This window comes from Oryctolagus cuniculus, chromosome 1 (genome assembly GCF_964237555.1).
Source record: "Oryctolagus cuniculus chromosome 1, mOryCun1.1, whole genome shotgun sequence".
In the NCBI taxonomy this organism is placed as follows: Eukaryota; Metazoa; Chordata; class Mammalia; order Lagomorpha; family Leporidae; genus Oryctolagus; species Oryctolagus cuniculus.
In genome coordinates, this window is record NC_091432.1 from 50,155,253 (window position 1) to 50,179,397 (window position 24,145).

Consider the following 24,145-nt stretch of genomic DNA (forward strand, 5'->3'; position numbering starts at 1 on the left):
TGTGTCTCCTGGAGTAGCCGGGGAGTTGTGTCCTTGCCCATCCCCAGCCCGCACTGCCCTGCGAGCGTGTTCAGCAGGTTGCATGCCAGCAGCTGAAGCAGATGTTTGCCCATACTGGAACGGTGCGCCTGCTGCATCAGGAGCTGGGCGTTCCTCTTGACATCTGGCCGTTGCTGGGTCGGCAGGCCCGCCTCGGGCCCCCGAGGCTGCGGGAGTCGTGGGGCAGAGAGCGCTGAGTCTCTGCTGCTCTTTAAGAGATTAGTGCACTGAAGCAGCAGTAATGTTGAATTATCGCTTGACTGCTTTCTTCTCAGGAATCTCGGGACAATAAGAAAGTCAGGAAGGAGCATTTACAGTGAGGTCGTGTTCAGAGAGACAAGACTAATTACAGAGTATTAAAGAGCTTTATTTTAAATGATTCAATTTACAAATAGCTCTGGACACTGTATGAAACTTTTCAGAACCACAAAAAAAAAAAAAAAAAAAAAAAAAACCCTGGTAACTAAAAGAGACTTTTCTGTTTTAAAAATGGCGAGTACAGAAGCACTTGTGTAGTTTTAGAGTTTGGTCACATTGTGCTAGAGAAGACAGAGCACCTGGTAAAAAAGAACAAATACCCTAATACTTGCTGTTAGTGGGAAAGGCAGACTTGGGGAAGAGGCTGACTAGGTTATACTGTTTCACCTTATCATGCCCAAAACTTGTCTGTTTGCTAACCAGACATGAAACCATCTGTTACACCAATTTCCTTTATGATATGTGTCATTTGAACACAACAGATATGGAACTGTGTAGTTTAAAATGTATTTTGTGAAGATCAGTTGTCACATTATGTTGCTGTGCCTCTTATAATTTTTCAGTAGTGAGACCTCTGTGCTCTAAGAAGTCTTCTTAGAAACAGGTTATGGCAGTTGGTGTTCACAGTTATATGTTGGAGAGGAATGCTATGTTGCTGTCACTTAACCTCGCATATTCTAAGGGCATTATATTTAATTAACACTGGTGAGAGTTTGACCTGAGAGGCTATGGAAAGTGATGGAGCTGCATTTTCCAAGCCTTGCTCTAGTCAGCTGGGAGAGAAATAAAAAAAAATTAGAAAATACTATTTTCTGAAATTCCCTCTAACTAAGCTGTATTTCAACGGGCCATTGAATGTGCAAATGGACAAAGGTATTACTTCAGTCATTGAATTGTATCAAACTCCTTCTCGGAGGCCCAGTTTAAAAACTCTGTAGGAAAAGTAGTTTAGCATCACATTCTCAATGGATTTCTTTCAGTCTGCTTAAAAAGAACTGCAAATAAATAGAAGGAAGTTTTGCAAAAAGGAGACGCACTCCCTGTCCCTGGGTGGAATGGGACCCTGAGCAGTCTGCACACACTGGGGTTGCCCTCCAGAACCCAGGGGCTCTCAGCCCACACAGGAGAAACAGGCCCTCTCTGCAGTGCGCAGGACAGCTTCCTCAGCTGGGAAGTGCTAGCTGCAGATCCCAGGGGACCGTCCCCGCAAACTGTGTGGCTGTGTCACTGGCTCGGACATAGTGCAGTCGAGCAGAAGACCAAGAGCACAAGAGTCAGGAGAGAGAAATGCTTTGTTGAAATAATAGAGGCCTGGATGTGACTGATTTGGGTGGAAATATGGCACTTCTCCATACATTTATCAATTGTTTTCATAAAGAGGCACTTAGTTGCAGAACAAAATAGTCAACTGTAATTCACAGAAGTCCAACTGTATACTCCTGATCTTACGTCTACCTCTGCCTCCATTTCCTTAGTAGGAAAGACCATCACCACATACAGACATGCCTCATTATGAAATGGGAGGATGACTGTATATCAGCAGTCATGAGTTATGGTCATTTTTTGAAACAGCATACTTCCTTTTGCTAAGCAGCTGGTTTGCTCTCTTAGATGTTTTCTGTCAATGCAGGAATGAATTGCTTGATGATTTCTTGTTTCTTTAAGACCTCTGTAGTTAAAAGAGCTAAATGACTATGAGATAATCTTCTCTGAACCTTGGTTTCCTCGTCTGTGAAATAGGGATAATGATACTTCCCATAGCATTATTATGGGGATTAGATGAGGTAGTATAAGCTAGTTTGCCTTGTAAAATGTCTGCTGTGTGGTAGGTACTCAATAAATTTCACTTATTTCCATACCATTATATTAGTATCTTCTTATTCCCTCTTATTTATTAAAGATATTTTTTTTGCCGGCGCTGCAGCTCGCTTGGCTAATCCTCCGCCTGAGGTGCTGGCACCTCAGGTTCTAGTCCCGGTTGGGGTGCTGGATTCTGTCCTGGTTGCTCCTCTTCCAGTCCAGCTCTCTGATTTGACCCGGGAAGGCAGTGGAGGATGGCCCAAGTGCTTGGGCCCTTCACCCGCATGGGAGACCAGGAGGAAGCACCTGGCTCCAGGCTTTGGATCGGTGCAGTGTGCCGGCTACAGCGCACTGGCTGTAGTGGCCATTTTGGGGGTGAACCAATGGAAAAAGGAAGACCTTTCTCTCTGTCTCTCTCTCTCACTGTCTAATTCTACCTGTCAATTTGAAAAGCAGAGTTACAAAGACAGGGTCAAAGTGATGGGGGAGAGAGGTTTTCCCTCCTCTGGTTCACTCCCCAAATGGCCACAATGGCTGGATCTGGGCCAGGCTACAGCCAAGAGCCTGGAGTTTCCTCTGGGTTTCCCACATGGGTGCAGGGCCCAAGCACTTGGACCATCTTTCGCTTCTTTCCCAGGCACATTAGCAGGGAGCTGGTTCGGAAGCAAAGCAGCCGGACCTGGAAACGGTGCCCATGTGTGATGCTGGTATTGCAGGCAAAGGCTTAACCTGCTATTCCAGAACACTGGTCCCCCTTGTTCACTCCTTAGCTAATTACTTTAAAGCTTCTGCTGTTTACTTTAGTTGTTCTATTCAGCAAGAAAACTGAGTAAGTTTCTGCCTTCGTGCAACAGGAGTCTAGGGAGAAAATATATTAAGTGGGCAATGCTTCACAGTGGAAGGAAAACAGGTAACATAGGACTGATTATTTGGCACATATGTGTATAAATGTACTGTTTTACTGACTTAGCAGGCTGGCTATGTGTAAGCACTTTGAAATCCTTTCGTCATAATGTCAGTGCTGGATGAGTGCTGCTGATTTCAAAGAGAAGGAGGCCTAGCCACAGTGTTCCTCAGCAAGAAGTGGCAGCCACTTCGCAATCAGGGGACTGTAAACTGGGTGTCCCGCTAATTAAGAACAACATGCTGTGATATTGAAAGAACACCTTTTAACAAAAGACAATGAGGTTCTAAAATTCTACAGACTTCCAGAGCTAGAAATCCCTCCAGAGACCTTGAAAGTCAAGTCCTAATTCTACTCCTAGTTCTGTGAGTTTAGCTAAATTAATGTTCCTTGTACCCATATTCTATTAAATGGGGTTAGGAATAAGAACTGCCCATACAGGGCAGTTGTAAGGATGATCAAACAAAATTCTTGTGAGAAATGCTTTACACTCTGCCAAATGCTAGGTGAATTTTTTGATTTTACAGTTGAAGAGACAAAGGCTCAGAGACTTGGATTAAACAACCAAAGCCACACAGCTAAAAAGTAGCTAGGATTAAGTGTCTAGAATTGTAGGCAGCAGTGTAAAGAATTAAATTGGATTGCTGTTTATATATAAATGTTACCTGAAGAGAACTAAATGGATCCAGACAAACAAGAGGATAGTATCTCACGCTTCCACCTATTTTAGGTGAGGATGGATAGGAGATGAATTTAAGAAGAGGTTTATTTTTGTTTGTTTCTTTTTTTTGCAATTGAGTGTGCTATTCTACTGAAGATTATACATTGAAAAATGAAAGTAAAGAGTATTAAAGTAGAAGACCCTATCACAGTGCTGGTAGTAGTAAAGAGAACACATTCTAAACTTAACAGATAACATGATGACTTATTAAATTAGTTCACACATACATTGATTCTCTAGATGTTTATTAAGCACCTACTGTGTGATAAGCGGTCTTTTCTACTTTGGACTACTAAGATCAATAAAACTTGACCTCTGCCCTCAGTCTAGTAAACAATGTGTGTTTGTTAGATGTATGGCCCTAGTGGGAATCATATGGGAGGAGGAAGTGCTTAGCCCTGCCTCGGAAAGTACTGATCATCTTCATGGATGAGCCTTGAAATCAGAATATATGATCACCTGGTTATTGGGGAAGGGTCCAGAATGACAGGGAGGCAGAGAAGAGAAAGACAAAACGAACAGCCTGCCATTGCTTAGCTGCGCTAGATAACATGGCACATTCAGGAATGGTTGACCCAGGATGAGTGTACAGGAGCAAAGGAGGGTGACACTGGAAAGGTAAGCAAAGGGTCAGATCACAGAGTGTGCTTTACACCACACTATGGAATTTGCAATGCATGTGGTAGATGTGATTTTATTCACACCGTAAATGGTAAAATGGTATAAGGTATAGTGAACAATTTTATGGTGTGATATTTCTCTATTAATTTGATCTCTAGTTTACATTTCCCATTACACTAGGTTTAATAGTTAGGGAACTATGTTTGGTAAGATTGATAGTCCCTTTAGTACAATGGTACTCTGTGGCAAGTGAGACTGTACAAATAATGTAATGATACACGCTGAATAAACAAAACTGTTAAAGATTGAAGCAAAGCCAAGGTCCAGCCATTTCCTGGGGATTTTGGGAAATCCTATAATCTGCAGTTTGTACTAAACCCAATCATATTTAGCACATTGCTTCTCAATGAATGGGCCTTGATACTGTATTTTAACCAAATGATGAAACAAGAAGTAAAAACTCTATAAAGAAAAGCTATGGTTCTTCTAATTGTTAATGCCTTGTAATTATGTCCCTTTCTGGAATAATCAAATGTTCCTTGGCAGAGGTCAGGATCCTGCCACTGACTTATTTAACAGATCCTCTTAACATCTGTCCTGCAGACTGTGCACTTTATTAGCAGACAAGAGACCCAACAGACTTAGCCTGCTGTGTACCTTTTTTCACATTCACACAGCTGTGGATTAACTCAGACTTTCCAGAAGAGGACCAACCAGAAGGGATAGTAAGGTTATTGGCTGATTCTAAAAAGATGGGAAAAAAAGAGCAGAAACAAATGTTGCCCTAGAACAATTCAGTGTTTTTTAGGGTGACAATTACCAGTCTGTTTTAAAAGGGAATAAAAGCAGCTATTTTACTAAAAAAGGAAAGTCTATTCATATCTGTGTGGGAACCTAATCAGGCTCTTGTTTCCAATGAGGATGACTCCACAGCGGCACCAGGTCTGCGACAAGAATGCTCCTTTTGTGTGCCAATAATGTGGAAACGATAAAATTGCCTTTAAGAGACATATGTGCTTACATCATGAAATGTGTGATTTGACAAAATGCTTTGTTCTCCTCATATTTTCCATGTAGAGTTTCATGCTGGGTGTTGGGCTGGAAATCTTTGATTAACTGGAATTAGTTGCCGAAATAAAGTAGACACTTTGTTCTATGATTCATCTTGCTGAGTTGTAAATTATAGTAAAACATATAAGGAATGACAGGAAGAAGTGCTGATTTGAACCTCTGACCCACAACAGGCACAAAAACATAAGATTAATCCTTCAAAGAGCTGCATAGAGACATAAATATTCCATGGTCCACTCCGAATTACGCCCTCTTAACAAACTAAAGCTGTGATTTTATGTCATGTAAAGGGAGTGAGTTTTCTAGGGGTGTTGTGTAGGCTTGGAGATGCTAAGATTCATAAAATTCTTCCCTTAATTAGGATTTCAATGCTTAAAATTTTTTCTTTATCCAACAATAGATAATGAAAATAAGAATAAAACAAAGTTCCTGTTTCTTAAGTGAATGGCCAAGGGTGGTTTCCTTTTTTCCAGAAATGTAGGACATTTTCTCAAGGCCATGCTGGCCCTTAGTGTGAACATCTTAGTTCAATGGAGTGCTAGTTCTACGCAGCATTGGTGTGCTAGCCTAAGGGAATGAGCTGGGAGAGGGAGACATTATTAAATACAGAACAGAAATTCAATTCCCGTGTTGTAGGGATTGGGGTCCCGTCTGCTCATGATGGTTCTTTTATCTTTTAGTTAACCAAGGACCTCTCTCTTGGGCTTTTCTGTGAACCAAATCTATCTTACTATCTCCAGTCAAATGAACTGTTCCCAGTGATGTGTTTCAGTAGTACTATGTAGATGCTTTCCTTATGCCATTTACCATAGGGTGTTTTTCCCTGTCTCCTTCCTATCCTGCTGTGAGACGCATATCTTTGCTGGCCTGAAAGACAGCTTATCTTCTTGGTTGCATCCCTAAAACGTGTTTTGCTGAATTAAATAACATACCAACAGGTAGTTGTTTTTCTGAATAAGATATTTGGAGTGACTGTTTTTAAAAAGATGCACCAATAAAAATAACAAGAGCCTGCACTATTGGGTCTTTCTAGTATGCCTCTGTCTTAAGTATTGCATGTTAATATGCATTAATTCATTTACTCCACACAACGATTTTCAAAGTAGGTTCTATTATTATCCCTTTTTTATAGCTATGGAAACTTAAGACCTGCGAGATTAAATAACTTGCCCAGGATCACATAGTTAGTAATCAATGATTTTAACTGAAGACTGTGCACTTTTAATCACTGCTATCTTGTCTCTCATAGCAACTTACAAAATCACATCACTGCTATCTTGCCTCTCATAGCAACTTAAAAGACCACATTTTTCTAAACTATGGTTAGCATTACCTGCTTCATCTGTTCTAGGAATTTTTCAAGGTGGATTGTGGAGATATGTAGCCATAGCATCTCTAACAGCAATAAAGCATGCTCTGTGCTTATGGCACACTATTTAAACGTGTTCTTGCAATGATTTCTTTGAATAAAGTACCCTTTCTTTCTGCTAATTAGAGAGTAAACTGTGGGCATTGTTGTAGGATACAGTTGGCATATTTACATACTTCAAAATATACTGAAGCTTTCCAATTGGCAATATTAATAATTTGCAGTTTAGAAAGTGACAGTGGATTTGGCTTTGAAACAGAGTAAAACACCTGAATTTTTAAGAAGAGATGAAAATAGTAAAATAAGATATTTTGCATTATTTATCTAATTTACCTATTTAAAATGAATCAGATATACTTTCCTATTTTCTTCAATATTTATAATAAATATGTATTTTCCGTTAGTGTTATAAGACATTTGTGTTTAGTAAATCTATACATTTAATCATAGCTATGAATTTTGTTCACTAGAATGATTCTTGTGTTCAGTCTTCCAAGGTCTGCTGAGAAATTGAAACCAAAGTCAGTTTAAAAACAGTAAAAACATTTTGACATAATACAAATGTACATTAGCAGCTAGTAGCATTTGTTTTGCCCAGTGATTAAAGTAAAAAAAAAAATATTCCACTCATACAATTGTTTTCCCCAAAATTTATATATATATAACAATTTAAATAACCATTTTTTCACTATATAGTTATCCATATTTGCCTTCATTTGTATTGTTTTGAAAGCTTCATTACAGATGGAAATCAAAGGGCATCGAAGCTGGGAAGTTGTAGAATATTTTTTCTAGCAGCAGCATCTGGTTCCTTGGCAGTCGTCATGGGCCCAGGCAAAGCAGTGCTGGCGTACCTCCAGGTTCTCATGTGGGTACTGCTGAGGGATTCCAGCTCTGCCATGTTGTTTTATTGGTATTTCCTAGAAGCTCAGAATGGGATACAAAATCCATTTCAAAGTATACAAAGCTGGTAAGATCTGGCCTCCTTGCTATCTTTCTGACTCTTGAATTATTACCCCTTGTTCAGCGTACTCCACTGACCTTCTTGTTGTTTCTAAAGTATTCCGACCATAAGCACAGCCTTGCCATTTGACTTTAACCAATACTTTGCCTCTGCCTGGATACTGTCCCTAGATAAGGACATGGCTCACTCCCTCGCTTCTTTATTCAAATGTCCCCTGCTCTGGGTTTGCCTGATCTCTGTATATTTAAGCTCTGTATCCAGACTCACATACTGGGTTGCTTTATATTTCATGGTACACATCAGTCACAGAGTCAGATATCTTCTCCAGTCATCTCCCCAAAATCACTGTTCATTTCTGTTTTTCCAAATCCTAAACTATAGATGACTCATGATAACCACTCAACAAGTACTTTTTGAATTAATGGATGGAGAAATGAATGAGTATACCTTTTAGATGCCTTTGTGCTTTCAAATATTGACAAAGTAGCATATATGTATTTACCAAAAGTACAGTTCAAAACATGTACTAAAAACATTGAAAAGTCCTTATGACTCTTAGTTTGTGAGAAATAATGCTTAGGTTTCAAATCCAACTTTGGATTCAGTGATGAGTTTTTATAATGTCAGATGCAACTGTTTAAGGTTTACATGGTAAGCTGCAGCTCAGCTTTGAGCCTACAGATGCACGCTGTACCGCTTGGAGCACATTCAGAGAACTGGATCTTCAGCATTGCTTGCCCAACTCTTGTAAATGGAAGGAATACAGATTCTTCCATAATACTGATTTCCAACTGCCCTCAATATCACCTCTGTGAATATCTCGCTTTAAGAACTAAACTACTAATTTTTTGAATAACTGAACTTATATTTATGTAAATAAGGCACTCTGTATTTACATGTTTTATTTAGCACCCAGGAAGAGAAGATCCTTGGGAAAAGTAGAGATTGGGTGTTTCTTGTTAAAATTTTTGGGGGTTGCTTTGCTTATTCTTATTTGTACTATACAACTCTCTTCCATGGGAAGTGCTGTTCTGAATACATTCCAACGTAATTGGTGCAATCAGAGAATGAATTGTAACTGAAGTGTTTTCCTTTTAATTTTTTTGTTTTTTTTGTGTTTTTGTTTGCTGGCAGAGGACTGGTGAAGTTGGATTTTCTTTTGAGTATCATAGTAAAAGGAAATGACTTTTGATTTGAGCCTCTCTTCTACCATTTTTTTCCATTTTACAGTTTCTCCTGTTCTTCACACCCTACACATCCTTGCCCTGTTAGCTCAAGGAGCAATGTCAGAGGAACGAACAACCCACTGCTGGGGAAAATGGGCAAGAGGACCTCTAGCCTATTCATTTTATTTATTTACTATTCTTATGCCAGCTGCAAGCAATAATGAAATTAATTAAGCAGGTCCTGGTTTTCAGTGGTTGATAGTTAATGCTTGCTCCATTTTTCTTTTGGTTGATGTGGAAAGGCAATTGGCAAGTCTCAAAGGTGGAGGTTTGGGGCGGGGGGAGCCACAACAATACACAAGTTGCACTTTGTAAATTCACATTTATTAAATAAAAAAATAACTATATAACAAAAAAAAGTCTCAAAGGTGATAAAAATCAGAGCCACTGCTACCTGAGGCAAATTTTGGACACTTTATATATATTTGCATAAACTTTTTTTAAAAAGGTTTATTATTTATTTGAAAGAATTACAGGAGAGAGAGAGAGAGAGAGAGAGAGAGAGAGAGGGAGCACTCTGATCCACTGGTTCACTCCACAGATGGCCACAATGCTTAGTGCTGAGCCAGGCGAAAGCCAGGAGCCAGGAGCTTCATCTGGGTCTTCCCCATGGGTATCAGGGGCCCAAACACTTGGGCCATCTTCTGCTGCTTTTCCGAGGCCTTGAGCAGGGAGCTGGATTGGAAGTGGAGCAACTGGGACACAAACTGATGCCCATATGGGATGCTAGCATTGCATTACCCACTGCCCCACAACACTGACCCATATTTCTATAAACTTTTAATTTTAAATATCTGAAACACCTTAACATGAATATAATTGACCTAATTGCTATGGTTGCATTTTTCTACATTTTAAAAGAAATGTTAAAATAAAACTCTATAAAATAACTCATCTTTATATACTTTCCAGATATATTTAGGCTAGATTTCTCTTTTAATCCAAGAAGAATGGTTGGAAAATATCCCTTTCATGTGTTCCAAACCAACAGTTCTAACAGGACACACTAGTTCTATTGCAGACAGTCCTGCAAGAGAGCAAAACACAAGAAAAAAATGAGTATGTACAAACAGTGGATAAAGATAGTAGGAACCTGGGTCCTAGATTTCATTCTAGCTATTACTCATATTCTCAGGAAAAGCACTTTTAACTGCTATTTTTATACAAACCACTTTCCTTCTCTAGACTTGAGATTTCTTTATCTCTAAAGCAAAAAGATTGAATTGGATAGTTCACAATTCTTTCTTTAGTCAACATTGCATTATCTAGTATTTCTTTGCAAGAATTTTAATGCCTTACATGGTGAACTCACATGCTTATAACTTCAAAAGACTGAAACAAAGATGACTTCCACCTTTGGAGTTCCTTTTGAAGAAGGAAAGATACATTGAGAAAGGGGGGGTATAGGTAAAAACAGTAATGAAACAAAGGAGATTTAATGTCCAGTATTAACAGAACCTTTAAATACCAGGCATTATGTCAGGGCTAGGGACATAAAGAGAAATAAAACTCAGTTTTTCCCTTAAGGGGCTCAAAATTTGTTGGGAAAGACATGAAATAAAAAGGAAATTCCACCAAGTGCAGAGTTAGAAGATGAGATGTGGTAGGAACATGAAGACAGCAGTGGCCAGATAAGGCATCAAAGAGAAAGTTATTTTTGAGCTGAGAATCAAAAGATGAGTAGAATTGTGACACAGAGCTAGAGTTAATAAGAAAGAGGGAAAATATGCAGGAGGGGCAAGGAAATTAATTTGCAAATTAACCCAGTGTGTAGTATTGGGAGTGGTGTGGTTCTTCCCCTACTCCTTCTCTGGCTTCCTATCCCAACAGACCAATTTTCTTTGGCCTCAAGTATTAGAGGTGTAGCTAAGCAACTATGTTCTATGCTGCAAATAGGAACTTCAGCTCTGTTCTTCCAGAAAACCACAGCTATATTTCCTGGATTACTTTGTTGACATAAAAGGTTTATGAGAAGTAAAAGTATTTGTAAACTCTTTCAAATAATTTTTTAAGCTCCCTTCCCACCCCTCCTTTTCTCTGTAATGACTTGTTACTGACGTATTTTCTTCTCTGTACTGAACAAGCACTAAATCAGGCTGCTTAATTTCCCCTGTCTCTGTTTCTAACTTCTCACAGCTGAACATGTCTAGCTTTATAATACACCTTGCTTGGCAGGCAGTTAAATGGTCATCAGCATTGTTTTGAGAAGGTAGCAAAATCCAGGATATCCCTGGAGAACTGAGCTAGGTTTGTGGCCTGGAGTTAGGTGGCATCAATAATGAATACCTCACTATTCTATCTTAGTGTTTCCTTTAATTGCTTCTGTTGCCCCTGTGTGTGCTATGCAAGAAAAGGGTCTGTTAACCTGGGTAGCTGAACTCCTCCTAGGGTTCCCCGTTAGGTGGGAACCATGGTAAAATGGGAGTGAATATGAAGGTAAGAGACATCTTTCAAGAGCACATTTTGAATCTGATTTTTAAAGAATAGTAGTTTTCCTTATTCTTCCATTTTTCATTCTCCACCAAAAGATAGGTTGTGTTTGAGGGGGAATTTTTTTTTTCTCTCTGGTCCAGATTCCCGCATGCTGCTTTAAAATGCCCTTTCTAATTGAAATGACAAAACACAAGAGAGTCTGCTCCAAAGAGAATTTGGTATGTAAAGTTATGGCTGCTCTTTTTCTGTTGGTTTCCACACACTGAAGCATACTGGTGCCAATTTAATATCCCTGTACATTTCCATTTTAATCAAGTTCTGTTTCCACCCAAACTCTGGATAATTCTTTTTACCTCATCAGTGTATTCAACTAAGGTTTCTGAAATATCTTCAGCTATGGCTCAAAGATTAGTTGGAGAAGGGAGTGGTCTAGATAAAGCGTGTGACCCTTACTCCTACAAAGTGGTAAGTGCTTTTCTAGCCTCTTGTCTGCTCAAGGATCTTGTAATGCCATTTTAGAAAGAGTAGCTGTGACACCATATGAAAATTCAGTTTGCTACTGCAGAGCAGTAGAATCCAGGACATCAGAATGGGTCTTCTTATTGGACAATTACTTTTGTCTGGTGGCCAGGAACAGGAAATAGGTTTCACAGTGATTCACTGGATAGCTTATTTTAAATAATTTAATCTTAGAAGCAGAAAGAATATGGGATAAAGGGGAGATTAATAATTCTTATTTTATATAATTATTGTGACAATTTTAAAAATAAATAAAAAAATACCAAGCACCGTGCTTGACTGAATGATCAATATATATTTGTTGAATTAACACATGAATGAGTGGGAATGGTAATTGGATGATTAGTTATGGGATTTTGTGAAAATCATATGATTAAAAAGATAAAAGTCCTTGTACCTTATCTCTATGACATTTTCCACCAGAGATCTTGTATGATTTTATCATAGAAAGAAGGTTTAAATAAATATATTTCAAATTATGGTAAATATAGATATACCATGACACTATCCATATAATTGACATCAATTTGGTTATCTTGGGACAAAGCATGCTTTGTAACAAAGCTAGCTATATAATAATAATATCATAACAAGAATTTTAGACGCAAAACACTTCTTAGGTCTTGCCATAGATGAGTGTGTGTGTGTTGGCAGACACTCGGGAATTTAAGAAAAAGGCTGAATTTGATTGATAAGACCTACCATTTCATGTTGATTCTAAGCAGACTTGGTTACAAAGTGTCAATAGGATCTAAATGCAAGAAACACTTATATTTAAGGCTAATCTCAGTACATAGAACTCTTAGAAATACTGTTAGAAGCATGTATTTATGGATTTGTGAGGTCTTCATAGGACAGTCTTAATCCAATTTATTTTAAAACTTAGTCAATAGATTAGCAGTAAAACATAGAAAAGATTCTGTTGCCTGCTTTAGTTAATTGTTATTTCTGAAAATCTCTTCTTAGAATAAATTCTGAAATTTTTAATGTGACCTTGCTATGGTCAAATTATTCTGCATAAAAGTCATATTGAAGTCCTCACTGCCAAGGTAATGATGTTAGGAGGCAGGCCTTTGTGAGGTGATGGGCACAGGGCTGTCACAAATATAATTAATTTACAAAAATAATGCCTGAGAAGAGAGGTTAGATGAAAGGACAGCCCTGGATGGGGAAGATAGACCTTGAAAGTGAATCTTTGTGTGTCTTGATCCTGGACATCCTAGCCTCCAGAACTTTAAGAAATAAATTTCTGTAGTTTACTAGTTATTCAATTTATGGTATTGTGTTATAGAAGCCCAAACTGACTAAGACAAGCCTACAAAAGCCTGTGCCTCACTAGCCTCATCTCAGGACACTCTTAACAGTCCTGCCACACTGAGGTTTTTTTTTAAATCCCTCAAAAACTCTGCTTTTTTTCCCACCTCAGAGCCAGAATACTTGATCTTTCTTCTCTCTAGAATTTTTTTAATCATCCTTTATATCTGGATAATTCTTACTCACGTAGAACGTTACTTCCTTAGAGAAGCTATTCTGATCTCCTGAGTATGTTCAATGCTTCTGTTAGATGAAGACAGTCTCTATTTTCTTTCTCAGCTTGTATCCTACCTATAATTTCATAGTTATGTCTAAGCACTTATGCAATGTAAATTTCTCTTGGTAGCTCCATTAAGGCAGCAGCTATTTCTGAGTTACTCATTGGTATATCCTCAGTATTTAGCACAGTGTTTAGTTAATAAATATTTAACACAGATTTGTTATTGAGCAAATTGTTCAGTGCTGGAAACATGCTTGAAAAGTAAAAACTGTTGCTTTGTCATATATCCATTTCTTCTTTAAATGACATTTGAGGAAAGTTGAAATGAGAACTAGAAAGTTTTTTTTAGCTCCAATACAAATTATATGAACTTGGGCCACTACTTCTGCCTGTTTGACCTCAGCTCATCAGTAGAATAGGAGGCTTCTTTATAAAGTTCGGTGTGGCAAGTATGTCATTTGTTCAGCTTACCAAAATTTTGATGCAAACTACTTTATGTAAAATGCCAATAATAAAGGTGGAATATTTTAGTTATAAAGTAAATGCATTTCTTAAAATGCTCACATAAAATATGAGTTATTTTGTAATCTTGAAAAAATATTTAGCTAGGTTTGTTTTTACGTGTATGCACTGCATGGCCTTTATAAATCTCGGATAAAGAAACAGTTCAATATCCCAAACAATCACTAAGCACTTTTCACTATTGAAATGGAAAAAAAAAATCTTATATTTACAAAACAGTCTTCACCAAAGTTTAAACATTTATGGAACTTTGGCTAAATTGGTTATAAGCATCACTATATTGTTGATTTCTTTAAACCTCAGATGTATAGGAATAAATATTTGTTATTACCATCATTATGACTATGAACTATGATCTGCGAATCCTATGTAGAATGGCATTTTCGTAAACTCTTATGTAATAGTTATCAGAGTTGAACCTTTTTCATTCCTAAACCTTTAGTCTGCAAAGGGATTTTTAAATTCAAGTTATTTGGTTAGAACAACCATATAATTCATATTCTTTCAAAAAATGATGTGGTATCATTGGATAAACTTTAAGTTTCTAAGTAACTAGGATGCAAGGAAATGTTAGTACTATTCCTTGGTTACTGCTCAAACAGTATAATTTATATTAGAAAATTCAAGACAAATGAGTGAAGATAGTAGTTATTGAATAACTATTTAGTTAACATTTTAACAAATCACATCAGAAGAATCATCCTTTTGAACCAATTTAATTTTTTAACATTTATTTTATTTATTTGAAAGTCAGGGGGGAGAGAGAGAGAGAGAGAGAGAATGAGATTAGTCTTCCATCTGCTGGTTCTCTCCTCAGATGGCTGCAGTGGCCTGGGCTAGGTAAGGTTGAAGCCAGAGGCCAGGAGCTTCTGAGTCTCTGACGTGAGTGCAGGGTCCCAAGTACATGGCCCGTCCTCTGCTACTCTCTCAGGTGCATTAGGAAGCAGCTGGATTGAAAGTAGAGTCCATATGGGATGCTGGCATCATAGCATCAACTTTATCCACTGTGCCATGATGCTGGCACCTAATTTAATTTACCTGGGATTAAATTTATTTGTTTTGTTTTTAAACTCAGCACCACAAAATTGTTCATTGTATATATAATAATTATAAACATGTACAACTTATGTTGCCTCACCTAAATCTCTCCTTCCAAATAGGTAATGATTTTAATATTTTAAGTTAATTCATAAAATATTGATTTGATATCTGTTATTTACAAGACACCATTATTGGTACTAGACATTCAAAACTAACTCTATCTGTCATGTCTTCAATAAACTTAACATGTATATCAAGCATGTTAAGATGCATAACAAAACATAATGTTCAAAAAAAAGAAAGATACAAATGAAGTGTTAAGGATCTATCTTCTACATCTCTTCCAGGGCTATGTACTTGGGCTAAGACTGACTTCTCTTCAGCTCCTAGTATAGAGCTTTACACACAGAACACATTCAACTGATGTTCCTTAGACAGTGAGGTTTGAAATTGTTTTGTGAACTTATATTCAACCAATGACAACATCCAAGTAAAATCTAAAATATTCAATCTGAAGATAATGCTATTTGGAACTAAAATAAAATGCTTTGTTAGATAGAATGTGATATTTTAATCTTCATGAGTGCCTTTTATCTTTTCATTGGATACTATTTTCTGATATTATCTCAAGGTTCATTCTATTAAATATTAACTGATATCCTACTGTATGGTCTACTCAGCTCTACATTTTGTGGCATGTGGCTCTGCTTCTAGTCTCTGATATACCAGTAATCACAGCTCACAAGAGCAAGCTCTGAGGAATATTTTTTGGTAGGGTCTTACCATTCTGGAAGTATAACCTACTGGAAATGGGTGTAAAAAGAATTGTTTATCAGATTTAGAGAAAGCAATTCACACTACTCTGTTTCTACAAACTGTATTGTTAAACCAATCTGAAGGATCACTGAATAAAAACATTGATTTGTTCCCAAAAAGTTGTTTCTCTGCATTTTTTTCATTAGTTGAGTTCCATGAAGGACTCAAGATTAAGTAGAATGGACTTTCTTTTGATCTTCTGAATGGTTTGTGGTAAAAATGGAAGCATGTATGATGTCTAAGGCCTCTTGCCTCTCTAAGATTTCACAACTCTTTAATACTCAGTAGTAGGGTATATACCAGCTGCTGTATAGCCAACATTTTTTCAACTGTCAACCATCTCCTCTCCTTTCAGTATAGAACTTTTCTTCACTGGCTTGACTCAAGCAGAAATTTTATAGAAACTGTCCCATTTGGCAGACACTTGGCTGGATTTCAAAGGAAAAAGATACAACAGAATAAATGGAATAAAAAAAGACAGTCTTTTTTTTTTTTTTTTTTTGCCTAAGTTCTAGCAGTTTGATTGACTCTTGCTTGTGAATTTTTATTTCCACTGAGTCATTGCATACAGAATTATGAAACTTTAATTTCTTTAGAGGCTTGTTATATTAGAAAAATTGTTCCAAAGAAAGCAACAATCATGACATAAGCACATCTGGCTCTTGCAAATTATTCTTTATTAAGCTTTCATTTAATTACATGTGCTGAAAGGTCTGTTTTTGATTACTGTAATTTTTTTTATTTGTCCATCTGAATGATAGTAATGCTGGAAATTATATACAAACCACCTGTTTTTTCTCCCCTACTAATATGGCAAAGTTTGAGCTATTTTTTTCTGTGATTGATGAACTAGGAAGCTTTCTGTTTATTATTATAGAAATGTGACTATCAAGGTAATGGCTTAATCTTGATTATAAGAGGAAAAGAAAATATTTGAAAGTTTTCAAGCATTAAATAGTGTTAAAATTAGAATATTTGACTTCTGGCTAACCATAGCAGATTGACTTACTTATTTACTTACTTACTTATTTATTTATTTATTTATTTTCGGTTTTGCCCAAATCCTAATAAATTGACCATTTGGAATTATTAGGTGTAAACCTTCAAGTAGAAATAGAAAGCAAAGACAAAAAGTTATTTTGAAATATGAGAAATGTGGATAAATGAGTTACAGCTTTCTTAGCAGGCAGGAGAAAGCTGATACTTAAGCTTTAAGAGTATAAAGCCAAAAGGAATCAAGCCCAACTGGGAACTGAACCTTTGAAATACTTATGAATTGAAGGCATCATGTATCATTGAAGGCAAGGGTAAGAGGTGGAACTAAAGAAAAGTTGACTGGTTGAAAATAGATATAAGATGATCCTTCTCTCACCTTATGCAACCTGGTAACTACCATCCTTGCATCTTTACCCCCACCCCTATGTCCCTCACTCAGCACCTAATCAGGTACAAAACTGAAAGTTTATTCTCTTGACAAATTGAACTTCAGGGATTTTTGTCTCACAGACATTAGGTGTTGCCAAGAATAAATAATAATGACTTTTGAAAAATAGGGAGTTTACATTGATAGACCAAACAATGAGATCCTCCAAACTGTCTCTCCTGCTTTGCTCACCTAATGATGGTATACAAGACTATACCCCAATCAAGGCAAAATTTGGAGAGTTTCAAGAAAGTAGTCTCGAGTAGGAAAAATGACCTGTAGATTTGATATTTGAGTTTTCCTAGTGAAAAAGTTGATTTTATGCTGAAACCCATCAGTCAATAAATCCATCACCATATTAAGTTCTCCTAATGAACTATTAAGTCCATCACTCTTATACATGAAGAAACAGTGAACACTAGAGAGCTGAGAAAAGCTTCTAATATGCAAGAGGTCAAAGACCTTGGGAGAAAAGAAAGACAATTCAGAAAACACAAACAAATCCCAAACTGAACTAATATCATCAAACAAAACAGATAACAGAATATCTTTTAAAAAGCCATCAGAGAACATCTTAAGAGCATAGCAGAATTTTTAAAAATTCATAGAAGTACTGGAAGATAAAGTTGAAAATTTTTGTTCTTTTACCACCTTTTCAACTTTTGCTATACTCTGATAAATTTTTTCCAACTTTTAAAATTAAAATTTTCAGTTTTATCATAGAGTATGACAAAAGGTGAAAGGGTTGCAAAAAGAACAAAAAATAAGAAAAATAGAGGATCTATAAGGAAGTCCAACATTTGTGGAAGTTCAAGAAAGAGAACAAAAGAAGTAAATTATAAGTGAAAAATGCCCAAAAAGTTTCCTAGAATTATAAGGCATGCATTTACAGATTGAAAGGTTTAAATGAATGTTCTGAACAATGAATGTGAAATTCAGCAGAAGGAAATCATAATGAAATTTCAGAAACACTTGTTAGAGATGGAAGGTCCTGATATTTTTTGAGGAGAAAATAGATTACATACAAAGCAACAGAAATTAGAATGATATCATACTTCCTTAGAAATAAGAATGAAATCAATGGAATTCCAAATTGGAATTCTGTACTTGAGTTAGAGGAATATAATAGTAATGTTTTCCATGGATGATAATTCCTAAAAAAATTAACTTCACACGCATATTTCTCAGGAAGCTCCTGGAGTATATGTTCTACCAAAAAGAGACTGCTACCCAAGTGACAGGAAAATAAGATATGCAGGAGACAAAGAATGCACCACAGGAGAGGCAAGAGGAATTCCAAGTCCCAGAGAATTGCAGTGGGCCTAAACAATAAAGCAGGTCAGACTGGAGCAGGAAGAAGGAGAATGCCAAGAAGGATGTCTCCAAGGGAAAAAAAAAATATAGAATACACAAATTACCTGATACATTCAACCATTTTTGATTGAGTTTTACTGGGCTCTTGAAGAGTTTGGGAATTAATTAGTAATCGCTACATAAAAGTTAAGAAAACAAATAATAAGACAGATATTAAATCTAACAAAATTTTTAAAATTGAGAAAAAGAAAATCAAATGCATTTTAGTACATACTTCCACTGTAAATAGTATCTTCACAGATTGATATAAAATAGCAAACATTAATCTTAAAATTTGTGATATTAACATTAAGAGTTTTGGAAGGGAAGCAAAAGAACACATGGGGGGTTGGTGATCTAAGAAATCTTATCTTTCTTGATGAATAAGGCTATGACTAGTATAAGCGTTTTCAGGGAATGAGATAAATGCCAGTCAAAACATTTCAATGAATTGAAGGGGATGTCCCCACCATGTCGAGCGTGATGAGGTCTGAGGGACTGGGCAGTGAAATCCCACGGCTATCATGCCAGGCTATGGAGGCTGTGCAGTGCACATACTGGCCTGCCGTTGGTTGTGCTGATTTTCTTGTTGCTTGTTTGTTTTTAAGTCTTAAAGTACTGTTGAATTTGTAAATATATGTGTAGGAATTACTTTGATAAAAGCTAAAATTAGATTAAAAGAGCTTGGCCCCCCTGTCTTTCAATATCTGGCCCTATTTCAGCTAAAACAGTGCATTTTGAGGTTAATTTTAAGATTTATAATGTCAGGTTTTCTGCTTCTTATGCCAAAGAGAAGAGGAACCCCATTCAGCTGAAGAGAGAGAATTTATAGGATTATTAGTTTCCCAAAGAGAACTATAGAAAATACTTCAGAAAATGCATGTAATAGCAATGGGAATATACTGAGGCTATCCCTGGACCAGGACAGGAACTGAGGAGAGAAACTGGGGTGCGAAGGAAGCACTTTGGTATCTGGTTTGCATTGAGAATCAAGTGAGTAGCTCCTGTACCAGATAAAAGAAGATTTTTGTCTGGTTTGATTTACTTTCATTTTTATCAGTATACATCTGGGCATAATGTCTTAAGGGTTATGTTGCATTCTGGGTAGAACTAAGACTGAGAAGAGTGACTGCCGTTGGGCCTCAGGGGTCATGGTGGCAGCACTCATCATCCATAAGGAGCATAATCTCCAGAGAATCAGAGTGATGTCATTCTTACAGGGATTCCTCAGGAAAGTTAAGGATAGCTTCTGAGTTTACAAATATTAAAATTACACAAGTGACACACTAGACATATAAAGAACTTTCAATAAAGATGTTAGGCACTAGAAAGAATCTCAGAGACTACATGGTTAAATTGCTTTTTGTACAACTGAAGAAATTGTGTTCTAGAGAGATCAAGTCCTTTGTCCAGGGTCGTAAAGTTGCTAGGAGGACCAGTTACAGAACCATGGCTCCGATACCCGGGCTCTGTTTTTTGTTTTTGTTTTTGTTTTTGTTTCTCTTATATTATTTGGTTTCTCTTATTTCCCTTTTAAAAAATAGTGAAAGAGACATTGCAAGACTGTCGGAGAAATAGTTAGCTAACAATATGGTAAGTTTTTTTTTTTTCAACTCTATTTCAGGTGCATTTAAAGAGATCAATGTTTGTCTTCCCTGTTTTGCAGCAACTCTATGCCGCTCAGCTGGCCAGCATGCAGGTGTCACCTGGAGCAAAGATGCCGTCAACTCCACAGCCACCAAACACAGCAGGGCCAGTCTCACCTACTGGGATAAAAAATGAAAAGAGAGGGACCAGCCCTGTAACTCAAGTTAAGGTACTTTGCTTTCCAGGACTGTGGAAACAGTTTGGAAAATAGCTTCACAAGAAAGACAGTGAAGCAGGCTATGTTGGGAATAAGCAGCAGGAAGCACAGCAACATAAAGAAACACCAAAATGCTCCTCTTTATGGTAAATTTCATGATTGAGGATTGAGAAACAGGTGTTTCCCTTTGGATGACAATAGTGCCATATTGTGAGATCTTTACCTAAATCTGCAAACTCACTTCTCAAGAGATTTTCCCCTTTGGATTCTGGCTTTTATTTTTTAATGTTCATTGGCATGAATGGCCATGGTTTTATTTCTAGTTCTTGTCATATTCTTGTGACACTTCTTTCATGTTCCCTAAACAGGTGGGGAGCCAACATTTAGTACCAGTGAAGAAAGATACCAAAACCTCAGATTGTAAAAAGGCAGACAAAAAAGAATCTCATGCAGGGTTTTATATACTTGGTTGATGAAGGTCTCTCTTTCAGAACTAGCTGCAAATATGGGCTCTGAGGAATGAGTGGTGTCATTACTTCATCAGGCCTTTGATGTCCTATAGTTGACATAGCATAAACTGGCTTGCTCAAGCTGTGTCTGGGACCTTCACAGATGTCTTTCCTCACAGAGTTTCAGTGTCTTGGAACTGGATAGCCAAGAGGTACAATACCTGCCAACAGAAAGAAACTGATGGGCCGCTCCAACCCTGTGCTGCAGCTGGTACCTCTAGGTGGTACTGGTCGGCTTTCATGATTGCATTTGCTTTCTATTTGAATTATTCAATTCAAACAGTTCAAAAAATTTTTTATAATTGACTTATCTACTGGTAGGCATATGCAGAGTGCGGACGCAAATATAATGTGACCAAAATCCTGCATTTGGAGAAATGTTGCAATTATTAGAGCATCACATGGGAAACACCTGAAACCTACCAAACTAAGTGTTGGATACTATACAATCACTGAAATTGGTTTATTTTTGAAAATATGCTGATAGGAATTTTGAGATTTAAGAAAACTCTTTAAAAAAGAACTCCAAATATCAAAGGTTGAAAAAGTGAGCATCATTAAGAGAAATAATTCTGCTGCTTCTCCACTCAACAGAATTAATTTCATGCCACTCATTACCCAAAGAAATAGATGAACATATATATTTTGTTGTTAAAAATACTGATATAGGCCGGCGCCGCGGCTCATAGGCTAATCCTCTGCCTGCAGCGCCGGCACGCCAGGTTCTAGTCCCGGTTGGAGCACCGGTTCTGTCCCGATTGCTCCTCTTCCATGCCAGCTCTCTGCTATGGCCCGGAAGTGCAGTGGAAGATGGCCCAAGTGCTTGGGCCCTGCACCCCATGGGAGACCGGAAGAAGCACCTGGCTCCTGCCGCATCAGCGCAGCACACCAACTGTAGCAGCCATTTGGGGGGTGAATCAATGGAAGGAAGACCTTTCTCTCTTTCTCTCTCTCTCTAACTCTGCCTGTCAAAAAATACAAAAAAAAAAATACTGATATGACAATAGGCAGTCTATATTTCCAAAGCATTATTTATGGAAACATTATTTTGTCATCTAAGGGTTTGTGTTCACTAATAAGAGTCAGAACACTCAAACCCAAACCAAGGCACTTTGTTTAATCATAGTTGTTAGCATATGAACACATCAAATATCAGTGACTTGAGATATTGAATATTGAAAAATTTGAACATGAAAAAGTCATTTTATAAGTAAGTTGGCCAGCTGGACCTGTACCAAACCAAGTCTTAACTGGATGAGTAAAATATTCCTTGGTTAAATTCAAGTTTATATCTGCTTTTACCATTCTGTCTTTGTGGGCCAACTGAATTTTATTACTCACTGACCACATGTAAACTCTTAGGGAGTTCTCCATATAATTTGACTTGACTGTATTTTATGTTAATAACAAAGGAAATATTTCTTATACTTAGATTGTTTATTGTATATGTGGGTAAAAATATATAAACCAAGACATAAAGCAAATGTTTTAAATTTAAAAAATAGCTCCTGTCTATTATTGAAGAAATTCTGAAAGTGATCTGATCTTACAAGTTTGCTTAGCGAAAGAATTATGGTCACCAAAATATCTCATATTTCTCTCTGTAGTTATTCTTTACACTCTGTATATAACACAACGACTTATTTTAAATTCAAACATGGTATAGACTAAAAGTTTGCTGAAAGTAACAAAAATATTACCTTCTTTTCTCTAGAATTTTTATCTATGGCAAATATCAACATTAGAAGTCAGAATATTTTGTCTAAATACCCAGTTCTGCCACTTTCATAGCTGTGTCCCTTGGGAAGGTTACCTCGTTTCTTTCAGCCTTAGTTTTCTCCTAGGTAAAATGGGAGTTAGCATTGTTAATACTTTTGAGTGAGATGAAGACATGTGACTCTAGCATATAGTGAGAACCTCATAAATCTTTAGCAGTAGTGATGATGGTGGTAATGTTCATGATGATAATAAAGAAGACTTTGTGGCAGTTTCAGTGGTTGGAATCGAAATATCTTGGTTGTTACCAAAACAGATCCTAACTAAACACCTGGAAGATTTCCATTTTAAAGCATGATAGAAGCACGGAAATCAGAGGTACTCTACCAGCTTAAACAATGAAAACTCAGGACAAATTGATAAAAACAAAGGATTTTCAGACATTCACAATCGTAGTACAGTGCAGTCATCCCTGGCAGAGGAGAAGCAAGTGAGGCAGGAATTAGCGTGGTTCCCGCTTCCTGTCTGGGTGGGGGTGTGGGGCGGAGCTAAACAAGTATGTGAGATGCTCAGCAGGCTGCCTGATCAGAGGGAGCTGACATAGATACTGTACCAGACATTAGAGCTATACAGAGAGAGGGAGAGGGGAAGGGAGAAAGAGAGAGAGAGAGTGAGAGCAAGAGAGAGCAAGCACTCTGAAGATGTGTACAAGGTCCGCCTGAGTGTGTGAGTACTGATCAGAACACGCACGTGAGGAAACTTCTTGAGGCCTCTTTGCAATGGAACAGGACTAGTTCTCATTTTGCCAGAGTGGAAAAATCTCCTGACGTGTGGGGCATCACATAGAGTCCACAGAGGCCGGCGCCGCGGCTCACTAGCTAATCCTTCGCCTGCTGCGCCGACACACCGGGTTCTAGTCCCGGTTGGGGCGCCGGATTCTGTCCTGGTTGCCCCTCTTCCAGGCCAGCTCTCTGCTGTGGCCAGGGAGTGCAGTGGAGGATGGCCCAAGTGCTTGGGCCCTGCACCCCATGGGAGACCAGGAGGAAGCACCTGGCTCCTGGCTCCCACCGCAATGCGCCTGCCATAGCGGCCACGTGGGGGGTGAACCAATGACAAAAGGAAGACCTTTCTCTCTCTCTCTCTCTCTCCCTCTCTCTCTCTCTCTCTCTCTCACTGTCTAATTCTGCCTGTCAAAAGAATAAAATAAAATAGAGTCCACAGAAAGATATTACCCCCTAGTGAGGCCAGATTATCCCTAAATTAATGGCTGTTGTGAAATAGCCTAACAAAGCTTAAAAGTAAGCCTAAAATATTAAATTATTCTGCATCTCAGAGTGAAGTCCACAAGTATTTAAATAAACAAATAAACGTCAGTAGCCAACAATGTAAACTTCACAATGTGTAGCATCCATTCAATGATTACCAGGACTGTAATGCAGCAAGAAAATATGAATAATGAGGAGAAAAATCAATCATAGAAACAGTGCCAAATCAGGAAAAAA

General features: G+C 37.6%; 1 protein-coding gene across 50 annotated transcripts in view; it reads left to right on the top strand.

The window, feature by feature from the left end:
• Window positions 1-24,145, top strand: part of SOX6 (SRY-box transcription factor 6) — a 647,773-nt gene that overhangs the window by 535,381 nt on the left and 88,247 nt on the right. For all 50 annotated transcript variants that reach the window (XM_051833972.2, XM_070073077.1, XM_070073091.1 and 47 more), the window contains one exon: window positions 20,281-20,430. In XM_051833972.2, coding sequence (XP_051689932.1) covers window positions 20,281-20,430 — 150 coding nt within the window. The remainder of the gene's footprint in view (window positions 1-20,280; window positions 20,431-24,145) is intronic.